The sequence below is a fragment of the Phoenix dactylifera genome, chromosome 2, assembly GCF_051530095.1.
Source record: "Phoenix dactylifera cultivar Ajwa chromosome 2, Ajwa_hap1_PhDact_Kaust_v1.1, whole genome shotgun sequence".
NCBI lineage: Eukaryota > Viridiplantae > Streptophyta > Magnoliopsida > Arecales > Arecaceae > Phoenix > Phoenix dactylifera.
The window spans coordinates 26044234-26066781 of NC_143191.1; the positions used below are offsets into that span (position 1 = coordinate 26044234).

A 22548-nucleotide genomic window follows, 5' to 3' on the forward strand; every position below is an offset into this window, starting at 1 on the left:
CATGCTTTAACCACCCAACCCAAAAGAAATGAAAGGGCTGGCCAGTCGGTTGTGGAATAAATGGTACAAAGTACAATGTTGCTTCCTCACAAAATTTTTACTACGAATATTACTACTGGGAAGGGGGTAAAATTTGTCGAAATGCTGCTCTTTTCGGATTCCAGCCATGTTCAGCCAGCGCCAGGGCAGACCAGACTGCGTGCACAGCAAGCAAATGTAAATGACGTACATAGTGATGTTAACAGTGGCGGCTTGTACAGATACAGCAAGAAAAGGTTCAGAATACTGAATTAGTGATGTAATATCGGATGTACACTGAACTAGTCATGGAAAATTACATTAAACTTTTATATTGAATGCATACAGGGTTATATGCTACAAGTAATTTGATTTGAAGCCTTCTGTGAGAGCAACAATCTTTGCAGATAGCTTTGGTTGCAGCTTTGATATAGCTTGGCGGATATCCTGAAAAGATTAAAATGGTCATTTACTTAAGGTGGCAACATGGTGATAAAAAGGTTAGGAAACAGTGGCCCACCTCAAGCTTATATCTGGAAGAGAAGTGGGTAAGTAGGACAGCCTTGTTGCGGAACCACTGAGCGTGCTCCATAATCTGCAAAATATGCATCAATTTATTTTCTCAGAACATGAAAAAATAAATCGTTGATGATACTTATCAGCCTTTCATATAAGAAATGCAGAAGCTTGTAGAACTCCCTGATAGAACTACACAGATGAGGCTAATGAAAATGCCCTTGGGTTAATTTTGGTGTCTGCCTTTTTTTTGGTAAAATTGGTGTCTGCCTTTATTGTCACTTGGAAAAAATGAAGAAAGTGATAACTGGTTACCTCAAAGAAATGCATGTGACCATGTTCTCGTGCATGTTCGATGTCATTTGCTTCGCCTAGGAAAGTTGCCTGTCAAACAATAATGAATTCACAATGAGGTTTATCTTTCAAAGTTTGAACTGCAGTACCATGGAAATCCAATGAAAATGATATTCTCCAATTATTTCCACTTGGCCAAAATCACACATTTTTAGCTTTCAACAGAATTGCTCATCCCCCACAGCTGTGAAAGGGAGTGGAAGGTAATTTGCAAGACCAGCAGGGAACTTAGGTTCAACAACTAGTGGTCCTACATGTTGCTACTTATATGCATACTGTATGATATTAAATATTCTTTAAGAAGTTGAGCCATACAATAAGCAGTGTTAAAGTACTAATGTGCAGTATCTGGCAACAGGGTGCCAAGGTGTTAAATGTCCGATAAGGGTACACATGGCCTCTTCATGTCAAAAGATATCATAGTTTTCCTTGCTTGAAAAATTTGCGTTATCATGCATTCGTCATTATAAAATGCAGTAGCATTTCACATTGTCCTTCTCGGAGGTGAAAGCTCCAACTATGTATAAGGAGAGTTATTTCAAGCACTCATGCCACAAGCATTCCATAAGCAAATGAGCAGTAAGAGAACACAAGAAAAGAGCCATACCTCTGTGATAAGAATTTTTGCTCTCAGAGCATCTGCATTTCGTGGTTCGCGAATGAAATCTGACATTGTCTCTCCCGAATAGGCAACCTCTGGAGATAATATGGTGTCTGTAATCTAACAAACAAACTTCGACTGAATCTTTGCACAGTGGATAGGCTCAGAAATTATTTCATCAAGGCAGGCAGAATCACAAACCTCAACACCAGAGAGCTTCAACTTCTTGATTTGAGCACCCTTCAAATGGGCATACTGTTTTTTCAGTTTGTTTCTCACTGAATAAATGACATATCCCTGGATTATATCCGGAAGCCACATGAACAAGATTTAGAACAGACCTTCTGAACAAAAATTCATAAAATAAAGAACCATACTGGGTTTTTCTTTTTCAGAGAAACTGGATTGCCTTTAGTGGATTTAATAAAGCATACCTGGCTGGGTATAACATGGTGAGTTCTGAATGGTCTGACAACAAGGTCATTACGTATTTCATAGGTCTCCCCTGAAGGTACAATATCATATACAATAAGAAACTAGCATACGCATAAGGTGGAACTAGTAAATAAAAAAATGCATACCCACATCAAGTGCAACTAACTCAAGTTTAAGTTCAGTTTGACTCATGGTCCGGTGAATTTCAAGCAGCTTCTCCACTTCCTCTTTAATACATGGTGGCACAAATACTGTTGGGGGTTTTAAACTGTATAAGCCACGAGTTGCTAAATACATTGGAAGACCCCCCTGTAATCATAGCCCAAAACCAAATAAGATTGTCAATTCAGTAACTGCACAGGCTGGAAAGGATAAAAGAAAGATTAAAAAATATAAATATATATTTTCCAACCGATCACCAACTAAAATATGTTAAAAAATGGTTTAGAGGTCCCTCTCAATCCATATGACCATCAAATATTCTCCAGATGGTATCGGGTACTCTGTTCATGTTGCAAGGTGCACTGGCCTGGCTTGTTGCTTTTCTCAAATAAAAGGCTTTTATGTAGTGCAATTTTTAATAAGATGCTTCCTGCATATAGATATCACAACTACATGTTATCAAAAAAAGGAAAGCTATATACCTTGGGCTGGAAATGGGCCCAGATGGCCCAATGCCAACTAGGCTAGGCTGGATTTGGGTCAAAACTAGGAATTTATGCAGACAAAACTAGGCATCTAGGCAACAATACTAATAAGAAATTTTAGTTGATAGTCGCAATAAATGAGAGAAAAAGGTAGCCAAGTCTCATAGCATGTATCTTGACTGAGGCCTTATTACCAGACTTTCCAACTTGGGAGAAGAAATCTATCAAAGCACATAGTTAATTTAAAGGAACTCCTCAGGAGAAAATCAATAAGACTAACATTTCTAAAGATCATGAGCAAAATACCAGAAGGAAAAGCATATCTGTAGGTTCACCGCCAAAAGAATGTGAAATGAGTTGAAACCATTTGAGACAGCCTCTCAATGACTCTGGAGGATATATTAGTAGAGTTGAAGGATCCATAAGGATGTTGAGAGAGAAAAATTTAGACTGAAGCAAGGGAAAGGGTTCAAAGACATTTTGAGCAAACTAGCACCCATCCAAAGAGATTTGTTAAGTATATGATGCCTTCCAAGTATCATCCTTCTCTCGATTTTTGTTTTCCAAGAATTACTATGCTTTTCTCCTTCCAACATTCCCAAAAAAAATTGCATGAGGATACTAGCACCATAGGCTCCACCTCTTCAATCAATGGTAGCAAGGAATTGCACCATATAGACCAAGTAAAAACAAACGGATAAGTAACGCTACCTTGAGCATGATAGAAGGTCCATTTCTCGCAATTATGTATTATTCTATTAATTTGTCTTTTTACGGTCAGAATTTAACCCAAAGTTATGGCTATAGTCCAAGGATTTGATGTTGGAGAGTACTTCCATCCAAATGCGGAAAATACCAATTGTTACCTTCAACGTTTGCCATACCAGTTGGTACCCATACCGTACGGACGTACCGTAGCACACCGATATTCCATGCGCCGAACTTTACCATATCGTACCGTATACCGGCACTGTAATAGGATGGTACTAGTACGGAGTTCAATACCGAGACGGCGAACCATAGTTACCTTTACGTATCTATTTATTTATCTATTTTGTTATTACAATTACGCGAGCAATAGCTTAGGGGCCTATATATGAGTCATAAACCATGAACAACATTATCTTTTGCAAAAACCACCAAAAAGAGAGAGAGAGAGAGAGATGGGGGAAGAGATAGGCTTTTTCACTATCTCAAATAAGGTGAGTTCCAATAATCTGAAGAAGAAAAGATAGGCTTAAAGATGGGGGAAAAAGATGGACCTACTATAAAGTCCTTTTATATCCTAATTGGAGATTGATTACCATTATGCAGAAGAAAGGAGTATCTGGAATGCAATGTTATCCTACTAGCTCAATTCTTCCTAACCTGCTATATAGCACCATCTACTCAAGATTATCTGTCATTGTGGATAAAGTCTGTCTTCTTCCTAAGCTAAAGAAAAACAAATAAAGTACGTAATTCATTTTCTTAACAAGGAACCTATGGCACATTCTGCTTTGATCTTCCATCCCCCATTTTGTAATAACTGTACAACAGCCTCGTCGCATAAATGTAAGCCATGCTTAATAATGTATCTTGCTGCTTGGATCAAAGGATTTTCATAGGCAGCAGCCACAACATAGAAAGAACATGGAGATCAAGGACAAAAAATGTACACAAAGGATCCAGACTTCCAACTTATCAAGTCGTTTTACCTTGGCTAAATGCTGGACATATATCATTATTGTGGCAAAAGTATCTCATAGTTTGCGAGAAATCCTTTTATTTGTTCCTTCCTTTCTTTTCAATTTTCCTATATATCCACTTCGGAATTCTATTAAATGTATCTTTATCACTGTTCCAATTCAAAAAGACTACAAAAACCATATCTTCTACAGCCGTGTTCTTGCAATCTTACCCCTAGAAAATATTCACATAGAAAAAGGGCAAGGGGCTTACGATGTGATCGAGATGAGCATGGGTGATGAAGAGGAAGTCCTGGTGGATAGCCCTCGGAGGGCAGCGCCCGATGTCGAAGGCGGCGTTGAGGCTGGGGACCACCACGCACGTCTCGTGTCCTCCCACGGAGACCCCCTCGATGAAGTAGCCCTCAACATCCACGCCCTTACGACGGACCTCCGCCCTCGCCCGCCGGTACTCCTCCTCCTCGGCCATGGCCCGGTCTATCACCGATAAGAATTCCGGCTTCTTCGCCGCAAGCGCGCGGCATCGGTCGCCGGAGCCGCCTCCGGAGGCCGCGGTTAGTGGGGGCGGCCGGTGAGGGAAGGAGAAGGGAGGATCGACTTGGGAGTGGTGGGAAGGGAGGAGAGAAGGGAAGGGGGAGGTGGAGGTGGAGGTGGAGAGGTTTAGAAGAGAGATCGGCATTGAAATTCTTCTTTCTTCTACGAACGGCACGGCATCCTAAATGCAGAGATATTATTGCCAAGGAGACGTATAGAGATTTTAGTGATAATGCGATAGGAGAATTAGGGTTTAGGGTTTGGGGTTCAGAAGCAGGGTGGTGATAAGACTGAGAGAACAAACGAGAAAGTAGCAAATAAACGCCCTGAAGATAACTAGCCGCAACGTTTGGAGGGCATCCGATCCCATGGAAAAAAGAAAACAAAAATCTAAATAACAAAATAAAAAAAACAAAAACAAAAATCTTTGATCCGATCTATTTATAATCGCTAGTACTTTAGACGTGCCTTGCACATATTCTTTGTTAAAAAAAAAAAAAGTCGAAACTGCACGGATTCGTGGTGGAGAGGACAGGGCGATGGCATTGGAGCACCACCCCAAATTAAATGTAACACAGTACTATATATTTTTAAAAAAACTATATCTAATTTATATGTTTCTATATAAATTCATATTTATATGTTAATCAAAACGAGATATATAGAATGGGGCAAGGTCTCCGATGATAAGAGAGTGAAAAAAAAAAGTGAAAGGGTCATGAAAAATGATAGCATTATACATGCTAAACATGTCAAGGCTTTCTATTTTTATTTTCATCATTTTTATTTGTTCTTTCAACTACAATTTGTGTAGTTATTCTGATCATCCACTGAAGGACTATATCGTTCATGATGTGATTGCTAGATATATTTTAAAAATTTGCTCGACTTACCGTGACTTATTAATCATAGAGCCTAACCCATAATGGACATTTGCAATCACGCTAGTATAGATTAATTTATACCTCCTCATTAAAGAAATTCTCATTCAAATCTATATACTTTAAGTATTTGGAGAAAATAGTAGGTTGGACTCAAAAAATTATTATTTTCGATCTTGTAGTTCTGGCTTTTCCAAAATTCTTTGCCACAGTTGTAAAAGAAATGGGTGTAACTTGTAAGAACTAATATATTAGATAAGATGAGTACGAAGATACCATTTGGTATCACTTTATTTTTATTTTAAAAATATTTTTTTTTGTTTTTAATTTTTTTTTAAATATAAATAAATTTAGTGTAGTTAATTATTTTAAAAATAACTATGATGGTGGTGAAAAAGATAGCGACACTAATAGCGAAGGTGATGGAGGTAATAATAGCGCCGGTGGTAGGGTTAATAACAATATAACAAAAGTAATATAATGGCATCATTAATGTGTCCAAAGAGATGGTAGTACCAATGATAATGGCAGCAGCAACAATGTCAGTGTTGTTGTTGGTGGGTGAGACGGTGACCAATGTTGCGGCCATTTTTAAGTGCCAAAAAAGAGTAAGGGATTCTTTTAGCAAAAAAAAAAAGAGTAAGGGATTAGCAACACATCAAAGAATATAGCTAAAAACATAAAATAGAAGACCAGGATGAGTTGAAGATTTTTTGAGCAACATGGAGGAAGCAAGACGCTTCCAATGAGTTGTCCTCGGAGGAATGGAACCGATGGGTTGGTTATTGGAAGCAGTTGGAGGAAGAGAGAGAACCGAATCAAAAGCTGAGAAATAGAGAGACCAGTAATCTAGGAAGAGCATGAAGCAAAAGAGGTGGAAACATACTCCCCAGCATCCATTGTGTTTTCCATGACACGAGCTTGATGCAGCGTCTCAGATTCTCACATAGACCAAGAGTTGGCTCGCCTATATGCTTTTACTCACTCATTCTCATGTTTTTGCTGCAGCCTCCTTATTAGTTTGCCAGTTCTTTCTTTATTCTCGCAAATGCATTCCAAGTTCCCCTTTGTACACAAGACCTCAGAAAGCTAGACAAAACTTTGAGACCCATCACCAGAAGTTCCATCTTCTGCTTGATCCTCTTGCCGATGTAGATCTAGTGGAAGACATATCATGAATTCAATCCTTACCACAAACAGGAGATATTGCATCACCTTGGTATGACCTGCAGTTTAAATAGCCGCGGCAGCTTGTCTGTAATTCTGTGTAAACCTCCATCAACCAGAAAATTAAGTGATCAATATCTCACAACTGATAGCACATAAATACTTCTTCCATGGATTTCATGACATGTATAACATCTTCAAATGAATGGTTTAAATTTAGATTACTTTGGTTTTCCACACGCATACTATGTTCATAAATGGTATATTGCCAGAAAATTGAAAGGATTTGCTTACGGAATTCACTAAATCATGAATACCAATAAAGCAATTGGACTATTATTTCAAATATTTTAAAACCAGCTGGCCTGTTACTAGAACTAAAGAACATCATATTACACTGTACATAGGATACATATTTTCGAAGATATAGAGTAACTTCCCAAAAGAATTTCTAATACGCATGATCTTGATCGGTATAAATCCAGGCTCATGGACCACCACTTCCAGAATCCCAGCATATATCTGCATGTTGCATTCATCATCCAAATATCCATTGTTTTTCCCATTTCTGTGCTATGAATGCTAGAAGGAAGAGTGCACAGCACCACTGAAATTGGTGTACGCTACATCAGAACATACAACCATATTTGAACTGGAGGTGAATATGGATGCATTTTGGAGCGTAAATCCATGGATAATCGGCAAAGGAAAACCTTGCTTGAGATGCATATTAACATATGGCACAAATACAGTGTTCAAGAAGACCCTCATGACCCCCTGCTTGAATATTAAGATTGTATGAGAATCAGGTCTATAGTATCATGCATTTGTATCATAAAAAAATTTTAAAAAAAAGAGAATCCTACAAGCACTGGATGATAGTACAAGTATTTTCATTAAGTTAATGATTAAGACATACTGGCACAATCATTAAATTAGGTGAATAGCACCAACCACAAATGACCAAGAACCGTATAAATGACAACCAAACACTTTAACTTGATAGGTCTAATAGTTCAGCCAATATTCTTTCTCAATAATGGAAACTCTTATTTCTCTTGCATGTACATGTTTCTCTCTCTTTGTATTGTAGACATGTAATAAATATTAAAAGCTGAAGATTTTATAGTGGTCTTCCACCCAATTAACTTTTTTAGTTGATGCAACACTAATACTGCCTTCGTTAGGGTTTGGGGGGTTAGGGATAATTGGGGAATAATGCAGCACTAATACTTTCGTTAGGGTTTGGGGGGTTAGGGATAATTGGGGAAGGGATACCACCGGTTGTGTAGCCCATTGCTTATGGGTCCTTTCTATCAAGAAAAAGAATGAAAGAAAAAGAAAGAAAGGAGAAAGTACACAGCTTTATATAACTAGAACTTTCTTATCCAAGAGATGACATCCATCAAACATAGAAGTGCCAACAAATGGTTTTTGAGTATATGCTATAATTTCTGCTAGTATCTGCCAATATAACTTCAGCTGTTTTATAATCTTCACATACACAAAAATAACTAAATAAATAAAAATTAGAAACATGAACATATGGAAACAATCAAATCTTCCTAGGGTTATATGCAACATCATCATTTCTTTGTAACATGCCAAGATTCTTGTCAAATAGACTGCTAACTTACCACTAGACCTCAAAGTTTAAGCTAATAGGGAATGGGTCAACAATGTATATCAGGCTTAACAACCCCCCCACACATGCAGCCCAGACCATGCATGTAGAGGGATGATTGAGTCAAGAGTCAAGACAGATCAGAATCAAGATAACTTACAACCAGGGATAATTAAATAAATAATTGAACTGGAAAGGATTTGAACTCATGAACTCCAACAAATTTGAACTCTGGTACCATGTTAACTTACTATTAGACCCCAAAAGCTTAAGCAAATACGGAATGGGTCAACAATGTATATTAGGCTTAACATAGTTCAATAAATGGAGAGTTCCAAATATGCTTTGCTCCATTAAAAGGCCTATTTTAAGAGTTTGCAGAATGTTAGCAAGGAACTATGTGATGCAGGAAAGAAATTCATGATTAGATCATACTTTCAAAACAATTCACCTTCCAGAAGTGGGGGCAAAATGCTTTACCACTATAAGATATGATACCTGAATTAGATACATATGGAAATTTCCGACCTTGCTCCACTTCAAGTTCAGGGTGAAATCATCTAATTCAGCTCTACCAGTTAGATTGTTTCCTGATATCTCCACAACACCTGAAACAGAAACTACCTGCAGAAACCAGTGCCCAACTAGCCAAATCAATATAGGAGCAAGCAATCATTATTGAACTATGAAAGACTAAATTATGTTCCAGCAAGATGCTCAAGAAAGAATCTAACTTAATTCCTCAAAGTAGTAACCTCAACTAGCACAGTTTGTACAAAATTCCTGGCAGAGATCTAAGTAACCCAATCACATCAGGAAAAAATGCAATGTCAGAAACAGCGCAGCTTAATCTTGAATCAAGTAATAAAAGAAGCCATTTGCCAAAGCAACCATGACGAAACTTGAATGTATTTTATACATGGGTAGTTTGCAGTCAAGTATTGTTTATAGTTTTCCTCCAAACAGAATTTCATCCATGTCATACATATATCTCTGGTTGTTCTATTAATGAAAAATCATGCAATCATTCTTGAAAATTATTATAGTCAAAACCGTGGGAGGACCACAGTGACAAATGTTATGGAATGTTGTAAGCAGACCATCTCGGTAGTTATTTGCCTTTTTGATCATCTCGTTTCAGCTAGTTATTTGCAACTCCTGGGCCATGTGTTGAAACTATATCATAAAAGGAAATTCATTTTACCAGAATTTAGAAACTCATTAGCCAATAGGACTTGGGTCCGCCAGTTGGCATTCCTCTCCTTAGCACAAGCGCTGGGGAGAGGTTTCATGTTCAAATCCAAAATGCGGTATTCCCACCATGCAACTCTAAAAGGGAAAAGAAGTGACAAAGATCTATTTCATCACAATAATCTAATGGTATTCGCTTCTACTTAGTTTCAAAATAATTTGACTGGAGTCTGGTTAGGAAAGTTTGGATCATGTTAATGGTAATAATACCAGGTCAGCTTGAGTTGAACTTTTCATCCTAGAAGCCTCTAACAGGAATTTAATGCACAAATCACAGGATAAGAAGATATACAAATATCAAATCCAGTTGTTTCATGTTGCTGAATTTGTAAAAAAAACTGACAAGAGTGCAAGCTATAGCATCTAGATTCAATAACAAGCATTGCAACAAACAAAGCATGCACTAGATTTGAGTAGAAGCAACAAGTAAAACAATTTTGCAGCAGATCTGGACTGAAATTTTGCTTACCAATGATATGCATGCAACAGGAATTGACTCGCCAGCATCCAAAACATGGACTATCATGTCCGAGAAAATGATAGACCCAATGTTTTGTGGTGTAATTCTTATGACTGGAGGAGAAGTTAATGAGATATTTAGGAGCATGTCATCATTTGGGTACTTCCGGTACAGCTGAGGAATAATAAACTTCCAGCTAGCAGTGTTCAAAAGGGACTGATCAGGTACCTTGTCCACAATCCAATGCATCAATCCTGCCTGAAGTAACAAATAAATATAAGTGAACACTTAACATACAAATTGCCTGTGGTAAGCATACTTGTTATTGACAGCTTACTAATTTATCAGAAACAAACTTATATTGCTTTGCCATTAATCAGAAATTGACTATCTATTCTTATATGTTAGAATAAATAGTTGAGGGATAAAAATTCGGATGGAGTTGAGCAGCTGAAGTTCTTGAAAACATGTTCAGATATTAATTGCACATGTACTCACATGAAATATATACTTAAAATGCCAAAATTTGCAAAATGGAAACTCAACAAATCTAGCCAAAACTAAAGCTGAAACTGAGAATTAAGACCTTGATACTGAAAATTTGTTTGAAGGTACGATGCTCAACTCATTAATTAAAAATACTGAAAGCCCAATATAATTCTACCAATTTTAAAGCCTTCTTTTGATGGCACATTGTCATGGAGTGTGAATCAAATAAAATTTATAAAATATGAGCAAATAAGATTTTAGGGACTTCAACAACTTAAACCAGTATGAAGATTGTCATTCCCAAACTTGAAAATCAAATTAGAGTTATGAACGTACATGAGCAAATAGACAAAAACAACTAAAAATGTGTGAACCATACACCCATTGTCATGTGACTCCCAATTATACTGACATGGGACAATGGGTCCTAGAGGGAAGACTTTTAGTTCGAGTGGCATATAAATTGTTTTCATTTATCCAAGTATTAGATATAGCATTCTTCCTTACAGAAAAATTAAAAAAGAAGGATTAGCTTTCTAATATTCATGTATAAAAATATTTGTAAATGAGCAACACTAACAGAGTGTAGCCCATGGAGATAAGGTTAAATTACCTGAAAATATACCATTGATGCAGAGTTAAATACAGCCTCATCTAATGAAATCCAGAGCATTTTTAGTGCTTCCCCACAAGATATTGAACTCTGTGAATATTTATGTAAGTAGCTTGGAGCTGAAACTTTTTCATATGAAACAAATAGACCATTAATGTCCAACTCAACAGAAGAATTTCCAAACAGTGGATCATTTATAACAGTCGCATTCAATGCCACATCATCATCCACATGAATTTCCTTTGGAAGAGTTTGCAATAAAGAATCAAGCTTTAAAGCCCCTTTGATAATATTTTTAGTAATTGCACTTTCCACAGCTGATCTAATCTGATCCTCGAAAGCATTTACGAACCTATAAAATATGAATAGAGCATGGAAGTTAGTCATTTAGGTTTCTCGGCATGAATAGGCACCAAAATGGAAGAAAAGGACATAAAACTGCCTCAAGGAAATATAAGTCAGATTGCATTACATAGCTGGCGTACTATGAACATCATCGTCTTGTAATTATGGAGTATTCTAGTGGAAATATATACGAGCTAGGCGTCCCATTCCTGTTTTTAAAGAACGTTTACATTTACAGTGTTATATGGTTTACAAATCAAGAAAGATGGAACTCTTAAAAATGCATTCTTTCTGGAATGACCAAGTACATGCCCATCTCTTATAAGGCTAATCTCAAACTTACTTCATTTCATTATAAGTAGGCTTGAGCTAGGTTTGTAGTTTAAACAATCTTCATCTTTGCCTAACTTGAGCCAAGTCCTTAGTAATGTTAAAATGAAAATTTAATGTTGGCTGCAAAAAGTCACCAAATTTATACTTTAGATGCCTGATGAAAAGCAAAACTCGATGCAACTATTGAACAATCTGGGGTTGTCGATGGCTCAACAGCCGTGTCCAATTGGAAATCTAATGTAAGCTACCTTAGACTGATTATAACTGCACTCATGGCTACTGTGATCTAGCTTGTACTGCCATCCAAGACCTTCCACTTGACATGACTTTCATGTCCTAGAAGGTCATTACCATGCATAAAGGATTCAAAAAATATTGAAAAATACTTGCCTATTCTACAACAAATAAAAACACATCCTGGCCCCTAAGCAAAACCCAAGATCTTAAGCTTGCAGAAACAAGCAACACACTGTAACATCCCCCATAATCTTCTTGCCTACCTCCCTCTCTCCCTCATCATACATGCTCATCCCGTATCCTGTGATTCTAAGTAAGGAACTTTCTAAAGTTCGTGAGAATATTATGCTTACTTGCTCGCTACCAATTGCCATAATGGCAAAAGTAGAATGCAAATTTGAGCGTGTCAAGCCAAAAGCCCAGTCTTAACTGTCATAACCACTAATTCTCTCCTTTCATTGCAAAAGTTTCTTCTAATCATAGATCAGTTTGTATAGGAAAAAATTATAATTCCCTCCGTACCCTTTTTTTTTTGGGAGGAAAGAGGTTTTTCTTTTCCTTGTTGTTGGTGGGTTTGCAGGGGGAGGGTGGGGACAGTGGAAGGCAGGCATTGAATGCATGTTTTGTCCATGGTAGGACGGAAAAGAGAGATGTTGGGGCACAAGAAGCTTTATAATCATGACTGGATATTCGCTAATGAACATTTGATGATATAAGGATTATATATTGTTCTTTTATATAAGATGAAGAAGTGGTGCCTTTCTTTGTGCAGTTGCATGACTCCATGCTTAGATTCAATAAAGAATTTATGCCTCCAGATCTAGTGAAGGCTCTTGACCAAGCCAAGTATGCTTAGCTAATTACCTTGAATACATCTATTGTATCTGACAGGAAAGCTGGAAAATGTAACTTTTATGATGAAACTATGCATCTATAGACAAGTTACCAATTCTCACAACTTTGATAACTCATTTCTCTACTGGTGAAAAAACACAAGTGATATGTCCATCCAAGTGTCACTCTTGTACATATACATTTAATGTGCCGTATTAAAATAATATGGATTCTCATAGGCAAAAGACCAAGTATGTATAACTTTTACATTTCAAACTTGCAGAGCCAAACTGATATTCTCTATAGCATCCAAACATCTTCACAAATACCCAGAAACTTAAAGACATGAATTATGGAAGAAAATGCAGTAGAATGCAGTTCACCATTAATTTATTAAATATGTGATATGCTGCTCTCAAGATTAACTTGTGATCATAATGGATATATTGAAAAGGAAAAGTGTTCATGTAAGAATATAACTTATGGACGCACTCCTATTCTATTAACAAAACATATGTATATGAACAATCCGGTTTAAGCTTAGATTATAAATAATAAGGCCAATAAATAAGCATAAAATGCACCAGAAGACATAATAAATTCAAATCTTTTACAAATGGATTGATAAGGTTGCATACCCTTGATAAAACCATGAGGCTACTCCATCCAAGCTTATAACCATATCTTTCACATAACAGCCGCATTCCATCACAGTCAACTCCAGAATTCCATTTTGATTATCCATGCTAACAGTAAGCCCAACTTCCAAGCCTTCAACCTTACACAGAAGCAGGACTCATCAATTTCCCTTTGTTGGAATACATTACAAGTAAGCAGGTAGCCGAGAAGGAGAGAGATGGGGGAGAAAAGAGAAGAGATAGATTGTGCAAACGCTTATAAGGATACAGATGGAGTTGGTCCTAATTAAAAACATGAGCAAACATGCATAAATTAGTAGAACAAGTTTCACAAATAGACATCAAACACCGCGGGGAGGGGAGGCTGCGATTGAAAACTTTATAACAAATGATGGATGCAGGTCACATGAAAAATATTACCGTAGAGGAATCAAGCATAAGCTTCAAGCGTTACACCAGTCTACTAAATTGGACTCACAGCTTTCCATAGAGAGGGACAGGGTGATCCATTCAATAAACAAATCAACAGAGACGAACAAATTCTAGATTTCGATAAACACTGTACTAAATTACCTGAACGAAAGCCCCCCCCGCATCAGAGATTTCAACTGGAACAAGCCAGGTCCTGTACGAGTACCGCCAATCCATGCTCAAATTAGCCGTCGCCCCCGAAGCGACGATCGCGATACCCGACTCGCCAGGCTGAGCCGTAGAAGAAGAGACATCGATACTTAACAGCGTGATGTTGGACGCAGCCATGTGAACACCCCCGACGACCGGAATTTTCACATTCTTCTCGATGTCGGGGAGGCGGAGCGGGGTGAGGGTCTTGACAGCCTTCTCGATCAGCAGGTCCTTCACGAAGTTGAGACCCTTCTCGGAGATCCCGGCGGAGATGAAGCTTTCTTCTTTGGACTGGAGCCGGGCCGTGGCTGGATTGAAGATGATGGAGAGGAATACGAGGAGGGGGAGGAGGGTTGCCATGGGGTTTGGAGGAGAAGTCCAGAAAGGAAGTGGGGACGGGAGGCTTCAGGAGAAGAAGGAAAGGGAAAGGAGGAGGATACTATGAGGAAGCGGACAAGGAGGGTGAGGGGGTTGGGGATGATGGGAGAGGACCGAAGACGACGACATCGTAAGGGAATGCTTGTCCGCTTACGCCTCCCCCGTCCGGTACTTGATGGCAGCTTCCCTTCCGTCCTTAAGCTGGAGTCGGGTTGTGATCAAACGCGGTGACGCAGTGACTAAATGGTGTTTATTTTAGCAGCATCCTGATGGGCGCGGGCCTCGCAAATCAAATCCAATCTATATTTTAGCGGATCTGAAAAATGAAGTCCAAATCCAAATGTTGGATGAGATCAGATTTATGGTTTGTTTTTATCGGTTTATCAGATTTTTTTGGATTAAAAGGATAATCCAAGAACAAAGTATAATAAATATATGTAATTTGACTATCTAACTGTGAAATGAATATTCTGTAGTAAAATATTAGTAAGTAACATGCTGACATTATCTACAAACAATTTCGTATAAGATTTGATGGGTAGCCATGTAAACTATAATCAATAATATTACAAGCAATATCTATCTGCATTAACTTTAAAATTAATTTATAAATTCAAGAAGATTTATGAAATATATATAGCACGTTAATTTAGATGCCGCCGTATAGGGGTACCTAGCAATCCATATCCAACAAGGATATTGAGAAGAGGTTATATGTTTCAATTCAAGCCTGGTTTTGATTGGATGGGAATAGTTCCTATAATTTCGAACTAGAAACAAGTCACAACATCCTTGGTGAGATTGAAAAATAAATAAATAAATTGGAAATTTTGAAAAAATTGGGGAAGGCTAGAGGCATGTTAAATCAATATGTTTTGATGGTATGGGGTTAGATTTAGTGCTCAATAATATCATTTATGTATGCCTTGGCAAATAGGTACTTTCATATTTGATGTTTGCAGTGATAACAATAGAGATGCCACTTGAACCCAACAAACATGCATCTCAAAATAAGTTGAACTGCATTCAAAACCAACTAAAACTTTATTTTACAATTTTAGTAAGGTATATATTATTATTTTTTCTTAAAATTATATATATATATATATATTAAAACGAACTAACCCATCATGATTCTTTTTTTATATAATATTATTATTTTCTTGTCACGACCCCCGCCCCGTTCCCGGCGGGACGCCGCGACGGTCCTAGGGTGCGGGTAGGCATAAGGCCACCAACCACCGTGTAGAACCCTACTACCTATCAATCATCAATAGATCTTGAAAAATTTGGCATGATACATGCACAAAATGATCACTTTTCCTATAATGACCTGTCAGGATTATCTCAATACATACAACACACTACCTGTCAGAGCATTAATCACATAATCTGTCACATAATAAACCTGGACAATATATAGCAATACATTATCACAAGCACACAACTGATCTGCACACACATATATATATATACCTGCTTTCCAATCCATCCATGGTCCAACCCATATCCACAACAGGATCTATGACTGTAACTATGCACTATATACAATAGAAGGTTTATAATACACCAAAAGGTATAAACCTCTATCTACATTATACTATACTATACTATGGAGCGGCACAGCTAGCAGGCAATCTCTAACCCTGCTCTTCTCTATATAATACCTGCCCTGCAATCAAAAACACCAAACTGGGGAGTGAGTATATAAATACTCAGTGAGTGGAGTAGAGAGTACTATGCATATGAGACAGAATATAATCATGGCTCGAGATGAAATCTCAAGATCAATAACAAGATGAACATGAACTCAACATAAAGAATATGGAGTAAATCATCAATATCACCACAATCACAATCAACTCATCTGAAGCATATATGGAATAATCGAGTAAACATATATACTACTCATGAATATATTCAACAGATCATAATGCTGGAATATACAAATCAGGTGTCAATATGCTGAATCATCAACAAGACAGCTATTGGGAGGTGGGTTTTACGCCCCAGGCGAACCAGCAACAACTCCCTACTGTCACATGCATATGCAGGATAAGACACCATACTGATAATATAAATGCAAGCCAGTATCCAGAACAGAAATCCATCTCACATCTATATACTAAACGGCACCTCGCGGGAATTCTACATCCGCGGAAAGCCATACCGCACCTCGCGGGATCTTACTATGCCCGGCGGCAAGCAGAATATAAGTCGTAGGACTGGCTAATCCTACGCCTAGGGCCGTGTCCCCCCTAGGAAGGGACTGGGCTCCGCCCACCCAGAAGGCTACTATGTGCACAAAGGCCGATGTTCAACCCCATCGACTATAGGTGTCCTGCAGATACTGTCAAGCCATGCATGAATGCCATAATACACCCTCCCAATACTCTACTAAAAAGGAGCATAATTAAGACTACCACTCACTCGACTCCGACCCAATCATAAACTAACATCAGGGTTGGGAGTGAGGGGTCAAGGGTGTGCAATGCAACTCAATATACCACTGAAATGGGCTCTACAATTCTTTGAAATAGAGGAAATGAAATCAATTTACAAAAGAAGTCATTTCACAATTCAGATCCAATTTAATTACTCATAAAGGAGTATAATCAAGGCTACCACTTACAAGTCTTTGAAATAGAGGAAATGAAATCAATTTACAAAAGAAGTCATTTCACAATTCAGATCCAATTTAATTACTCATAAAGGAGTATAATCAAGGCTACCACTTACAAGTCTTTGAAATAGAGGAAATGAAATCAATTTACAAAAGAAGTCATTTCACAATTCAGATCCAATTTAATTACTCATAAAGGAGTATAATCAAGACTACCACTCACTCGGCCACGACCCAATTATAACTAACATCAGGGTTGGGAGTGAGGAATCACGGGAGTACAATGCAACTCAATATACCATGAGAAGGACTCTACAAGTCTTTGAAATAGAGAAAATGAAATCAATTTACAAAAGAAGTTATTTCATAATTCGGAATCAATTTGATTACTCATCAATCCCTCGTAATTCCTCTCAATGTTCCCTCAAATGCATGTACAGAATAACCAAGCATGGAGAATCAAGATTTATAGAGGAATCTGCTACAACAATTAATCAATAAGCTCAGGTGGAATCAAGTCACACTTGGCAACATTCATGAAAATGAATAAGGAATGTGCTCATGCTGCAAAGTACAAACTCCCACTCACCTGCCAATCCGGCACGGCCTCGATACGCCTTTAGAATTTTACAGTAGGCAGCAGGGGACTTCTTCCTCTTGTTCCCTAGCTTCTTGCCCAACTGTGACATGCATTTACAATACATTTAGTTTTGTATCAAGGGCTATAATCTACGTGCCAATTATAATATAGGGAACTTTAATTGATTCAACTCCCCCGTTCCCTAAATCTTTTCTTTTCTTTCTCTTTTTCTTTTTCTATTAATTAACTCATCATTTATGTGTATTAGGGACTCCCTTGCACGAGTACAAGGTCCCTTTTAGCTTGATCTAGGCTTAATACCCTATTACAGCATGAAATCCCCTATTTTCCACCCGGATGAACAGTAATCCGGACCGACAGCCGGTTACTTCATCCCAAGTTTGATCCACTTTCAGGACTCCAAATTTGATGAAATTTTTACCTAACATTCTACACTCATAGGAAATTCTAAAGAGGTAACATGCATTGCTATCGGAGGTCGTTTGACCCTCTAAATAATTCGCCGAAGTTGGGACTTCGACACAGTTTTTCCGTAGTGCCGGAAAAATTTGTCAAAATCCGATTCTTCTTCTTTTAACCGCCTCTACAACCCTTATCCGACCTCTCTAGACTATATTCACCCTTTGTATAGCCTAATGTCATCAAAAGACTAGATAGGGATGGATATTTACCTTTTTCTTTTTGGAAAATCGAGGTCCTTGCGTAGAGGGGAAGGAGATCTATGTTTTTCCCTTCAGTTGGAAGTGCAACCGAGATTCCTTTCCCTTTCTTTTTCTTCTTCTTCTTCCTCTTCCTTTCTTCCTTTCCTCTCCTCTTCTTCTTTTTTCTTCCTCTCTGTCGCCTGAGAACCCCTCTCTGTCTCTCGGTTTCATCCAAAAGCCACAGCAAACCCCCTAATTAAATCACATCAAAACACTATTCACCCTTTGTTTAATATTATTAAATTCCCATTTTGCCCTTGCCACTTCGATATATCTGCAATTATGCCATTATCTTTTGATTCCTTCCAATTTTACCCCTTATATCAATTTTAAAGGACTATTCTATCCCTTTTTTATATAAAAAAAAAATTTGGGGTTATTACATCCTCCCCCCTTATATAAAATTCGTCCTCGAATTTAAAAGGGTAAATTATCTGATTACTCAAAGAGGTGAGGGTATTTGCTTTTCATACTTTGCTCCGACTCTCAAGTGCATTTTTCAACATTGTGCCGGTGCCATTAGACCTTTACCATACATATTTTCTTATTTCTCAGCTTCCTGATCTGAGTATCAAGAATAGCGACAGGAAGTTCTTCATAAGAAAGATCTTCTTCTACTGTAACTTTCTGCACTGATAGCACATGAGATGGATCCGGCACATACTTCCGGAGCATAGATATGTGGAATACTGGATGCACATGGCTGAGGTTTGGAGGCAGTGCTAATCTGTAAGATACATTGCCAACTTTATCTAATATCTCAAAGGGGCCAATGTATCTGGGACTAAGCTTGCCCCTCTTTCCAAACCTCATTACCCCTTTCCTAGGAGAGATCTTTAAGAAAACATGATCCCCTGTGCCAAACTGTACATCTCTCCTTCTGACATCTGCGTAGCTCTTCTGCCTACTAAACACTGTCCTCAACCTTTCTCGTATCACTAACACCTTTTCTGATCAGTGCATCTACCACAACATTAGCTTTTCTCGGATGTGAGTAGAGCAGCAATACTACCAGAAGTTTTTCAACTCGGTGTATCTACCTCAACATTAGTTTTTTTTTTTTTTTTCGGAGAGTAGTATATAGACAAGGCATGATTTTTATCAATTCCAATCATCTTTCCTGTCTCATATTGAGTAGCTTCTAGGTAAGAAGGTATTTTAAACTCTTATGATCAGTATACACCTTACAAGATTCATTAATACAGGGTCGAAGATATTTGTTCTGTATTGTTACCTTGTCCAATCCTTGATAACCAATACATAACCTCAAACTTCCATCTTCCTTCTTTACAAACAATAGTAGAGTTCCCTAAGATGACACACTAAGTCGAATGAAGCCTTTATCAAGCGATTTTTTTTGCAACTTTCCCTTTAACACACTAAGTCGAATGAAGCCTTTATCAAGCGATTTTTTTTGCAACTTTCCCTTTAATTCTTTTATTTCAGTTGGAGCCATTCTATAGGGGGTTTTTGAAGATTGGTATGGTATTGGGAATCAAATCAATTGCAAATTCAATCTCTCTCTCTGGTGGCAAACCAGGAAGATCTTCTGAAAAAAACATCAGGGTGTTCATTCATTACTGGAATATCCTCTAATTTGGTCTCCTTTCAGGTATCCATTACACAGACTAAATAAGTCTTATACTCCTTTTCTAATGCCTTCCTAGCTTTCAGGACAGAAATTAATGTTATGATGAATTACATTACACGGGTGCATCGCTTTGAAAGAAGAACCCTGGTTCTTCAAGTATCTAGAATATCACTCTTTTACTGTAGCAGTCAATATGAGTGTGGTACTGAGACCTCCAAGCTATTCCCAAAATGATGTCAAAATCTTGCATGTCAAGTTATATAAGATTTGTCACTAACTCTCCTACCCCTATTTGAATTATGCAATTCTTGCACTAATGTCAACAATTACTGTTTTCTATAGGGGTGTAGGAACACACAGTGATTCTTCTAGTTCCTCGAGTATGCAGTGTAGTTATCTAGATAAACTAACTGAAATAAAGAAATGCATAGTGCCAGAATCGAACAAAATAGAGGGATCAATCAAGCTGACTGGTAATATACCTGTTACCACTTGGTCATTGGCACTAGCATCTTGGTAGGTCAGTGTAAAACTCGAGCATTACTTCTTGGCCTCTGGTCACCAGGTACAGGAGGTCTGAGCTCATTCCTCCTCTTGTATGGGCAATCACGTGCCAGGTGTCCAGTCCGCCCACAACTATAACATGCCCTCGCTCTCCTCATATAGGGCCCACTATGGGATCTGCTAGAGTAAGTGCGGGCTCTGGGATCTGCTATGGTGATATTGATGATTCCACTATGGGATCTGCTAGAGTAATTGCGGACCCTGGGCTTCTCTTGAATTGGAGTGCCCCTGAAATCCCATGGCCTGCCACTCTGACTTCTATCTGATCTGGATCTCATCAGGTTAGCCCTTTCTCTATCAGATCTTTTCAATTCAGCCTCTACTCTCAAGGCTCTGTCCAAAATATCCATATAGCTGGTAATTAACTGTGAAGATGTCCGGGACCTGATCTCATGTCTAAGCCCTTGTTCGAACCGGTTGGCTCTACTCATATCATCCTCCATAAACTGGGGGCAGAATCGACCCAGCTCATCGAACCTATTGACGTAATCCGAAACAGTCATATGCTCGGACTGAGTCAGCGATAAAAACTCATTCTGCTTCATTTGCCTAACTGAGTCCGAAAAGTACTTAGCATAAAATATTCTCTTAAAATCTCCCCAGGCCGTTCCGTTGACCTCATATGCTGTCTCCATAGCAGTCCACCAAGAGTCAGCACTCCCCCTTAGCATGGAGATAGCTAGTTTGACTTTTACCTCCTCGGGAAATTGAAGTAACTCATACATCTTCTCCAGTTCCCGGATCCAGGCCTCAGCTATCATGGGATCGGACCCACCATTAAACATCGGTGGATTCAGCCTACGGAACCTCTCGTAATAGGATTCTATCGGCTATACAGGTTGGGCAGCTAACTGCATCTGCTGCTGTTGCTCAAGCAGTTGTGCTATTAACTGGTACACTCCTGCTAAATCTGCTTGGGTTGCTATGGAGTGTGGAGTAGTTTGTGAAATTGATTGGCTATCAGGGTCCGGAGAAGGTGCCCTTATTTCTCTTTCATCCTCCATATTGCTTACGGCTACCTAGCAGTCAAGAATTTATGATGAGTTTACATAAATTATCTCTTAACATAGTAAAATAGCAAAAACCATCAAAGAGATCACATAGTCATATCATAATAAATCTGAGAATCTACAATATTCACCTTCTCTTATTAACACAAATCTTCATTATTGAAAAATCTAGTCTCCCATCACAGTCAATATTTTTGACCAATTTAAATTAATTCGATCCACTATACTTTCGCTACACAACTCTGATCAATATCCTCCGAATTTATTAATTGACTTTCTGTCAAAATATAAATCTTGATTGTAAACTGAATGATATACAATTTTGTCTCAAGTAGAGCCAAAAAGAACTCTTAAGTCTCATCCCCAAATATATTTTACAGAATTGTATATGACTCATAAAATAACATATAGAAAAACCCTATGCTCCATAGTATAATCCTATACTTAATCCTGACTCACCCTATTGCTCTGACAGGACTCTTCTTAACCTTTGCTCTGATACCACTTCTTGTCACGACCCCCGCCCCGTTCCCGGCGGGCCGCCGCGACGGTCCTAGGGTGCGCGTAGGCATAAGGCCACCAGCCACCGCGTAGAACCCTACTACCTATCAATCATCAATAGATCTTGAAAAATTTGGCATGATACATGCACAAAATGATCACTTTTCCTATAGTGACCTGTCAGGATTATCTCAATACATACAACACACTACCTGTCAGAGCATTAATCACATAATCTGTCACATAATAAACCTGGACAATATATAGCAATACATTATCACAAGCACACA

The 22548-nt window shown here is 38.2% G+C and overlaps 3 protein-coding genes across 4 annotated transcripts; all 3 read right to left on the bottom strand.

Annotated features, from left to right (window-relative positions):
- Positions 1–261: 261 nt before the first annotated feature.
- LOC103713617 (tRNase Z TRZ2, chloroplastic-like) lies at positions 262–5326 on the bottom strand. Its single transcript, XM_008800614.5, has 8 exons — positions 4513–5326; positions 2071–2233; positions 1924–1994; positions 1691–1786; positions 1496–1609; positions 850–918; positions 539–613; positions 262–465 (listed from the first exon to the last, which is right to left on the bottom strand). Exons 1-8 carry the CDS (start codon positions 4936–4938, stop codon positions 376–378), a joined length of 1104 nt encoding a protein of 367 aa, XP_008798836.2. The 5' UTR covers positions 4939–5326; the 3' UTR covers positions 262–375.
- A 1791-nt stretch (positions 5327–7117) lies between these two features.
- On the bottom strand, positions 7118–14985 carry LOC103713618 (lipid-binding serum glycoprotein family protein). Of its 2 annotated transcripts, XM_008800616.5 has the most exons (6): positions 14239–14985; positions 13666–13805; positions 11279–11630; positions 10186–10434; positions 8964–9089; positions 7118–7618 (listed from the first exon to the last, which is right to left on the bottom strand). In XM_008800616.5, exons 1-6 carry the CDS (start codon positions 14647–14649, stop codon positions 7424–7426), a joined length of 1473 nt encoding a protein of 490 aa, XP_008798838.2. In that variant the 5' UTR covers positions 14650–14985; the 3' UTR covers positions 7118–7423. The 2 variants fall into 2 exon arrangements, with proteins under 2 accessions (XP_008798838.2, XP_008798839.2); XM_008800617.6 differs by lacking the exon at positions 8964–9089 and having other exon boundaries at positions 7289–7618; positions 14239–14791.
- A 5719-nt stretch (positions 14986–20704) lies between these two features.
- Positions 20705–21532, bottom strand: LOC103713630 (uncharacterized). Its single transcript, XM_008800631.3, has one exon. The coding sequence runs from the start codon at positions 21530–21532 to the stop codon at positions 20705–20707; it is 828 nt and encodes a 275-aa protein (XP_008798853.3).
- Positions 21533–22548: the final 1016 nt, after the last annotated feature.

Bases quoted from the DNA above. Each gene is read 5' to 3' on its own strand.
- LOC103713617 (XM_008800614.5), bottom strand. From the start codon at position 4,938: ATGCCGATCTCTCTTCTAAACCTCTCCACCTCCACCTCCACCTCCCCC. The intron at 2,234-4,512 runs GTAAGCCCCTTG...CTATGATTACAG, and splicing joins ATGCTCATCTCGATCACATC to GGGGGTCTTCCAATGTATTT. The intron at 1,787-1,923 runs GTATGCTTTATT...GATATAATCCAG, and splicing joins ACCATGTTATACCCAGCCAG to GGATATGTCATTTATTCAGT.
- LOC103713618 (XM_008800616.5), bottom strand. From the start codon at position 14,649: ATGGCAACCCTCCTCCCCCTCCTCGTATTCCTCTCCATCATCTTCAAT. The intron at 10,435-11,278 runs GTAATTTAACCT...TTGTTACTTCAG, and splicing joins CATCAATGGTATATTTTCAG to GCAGGATTGATGCATTGGAT. The intron at 9,090-10,185 runs GTAAGCAAAATT...TGGTTTCTGCAG, and splicing joins CTGTTGCATGCATATCATTG to GTAGTTTCTGTTTCAGGTGT.
- LOC103713630 (XM_008800631.3), bottom strand. From the start codon at position 21,532: ATGTTTAATGGTGGGTCCGATCCCATGATAGCTGAGGCCTGGATCCGG.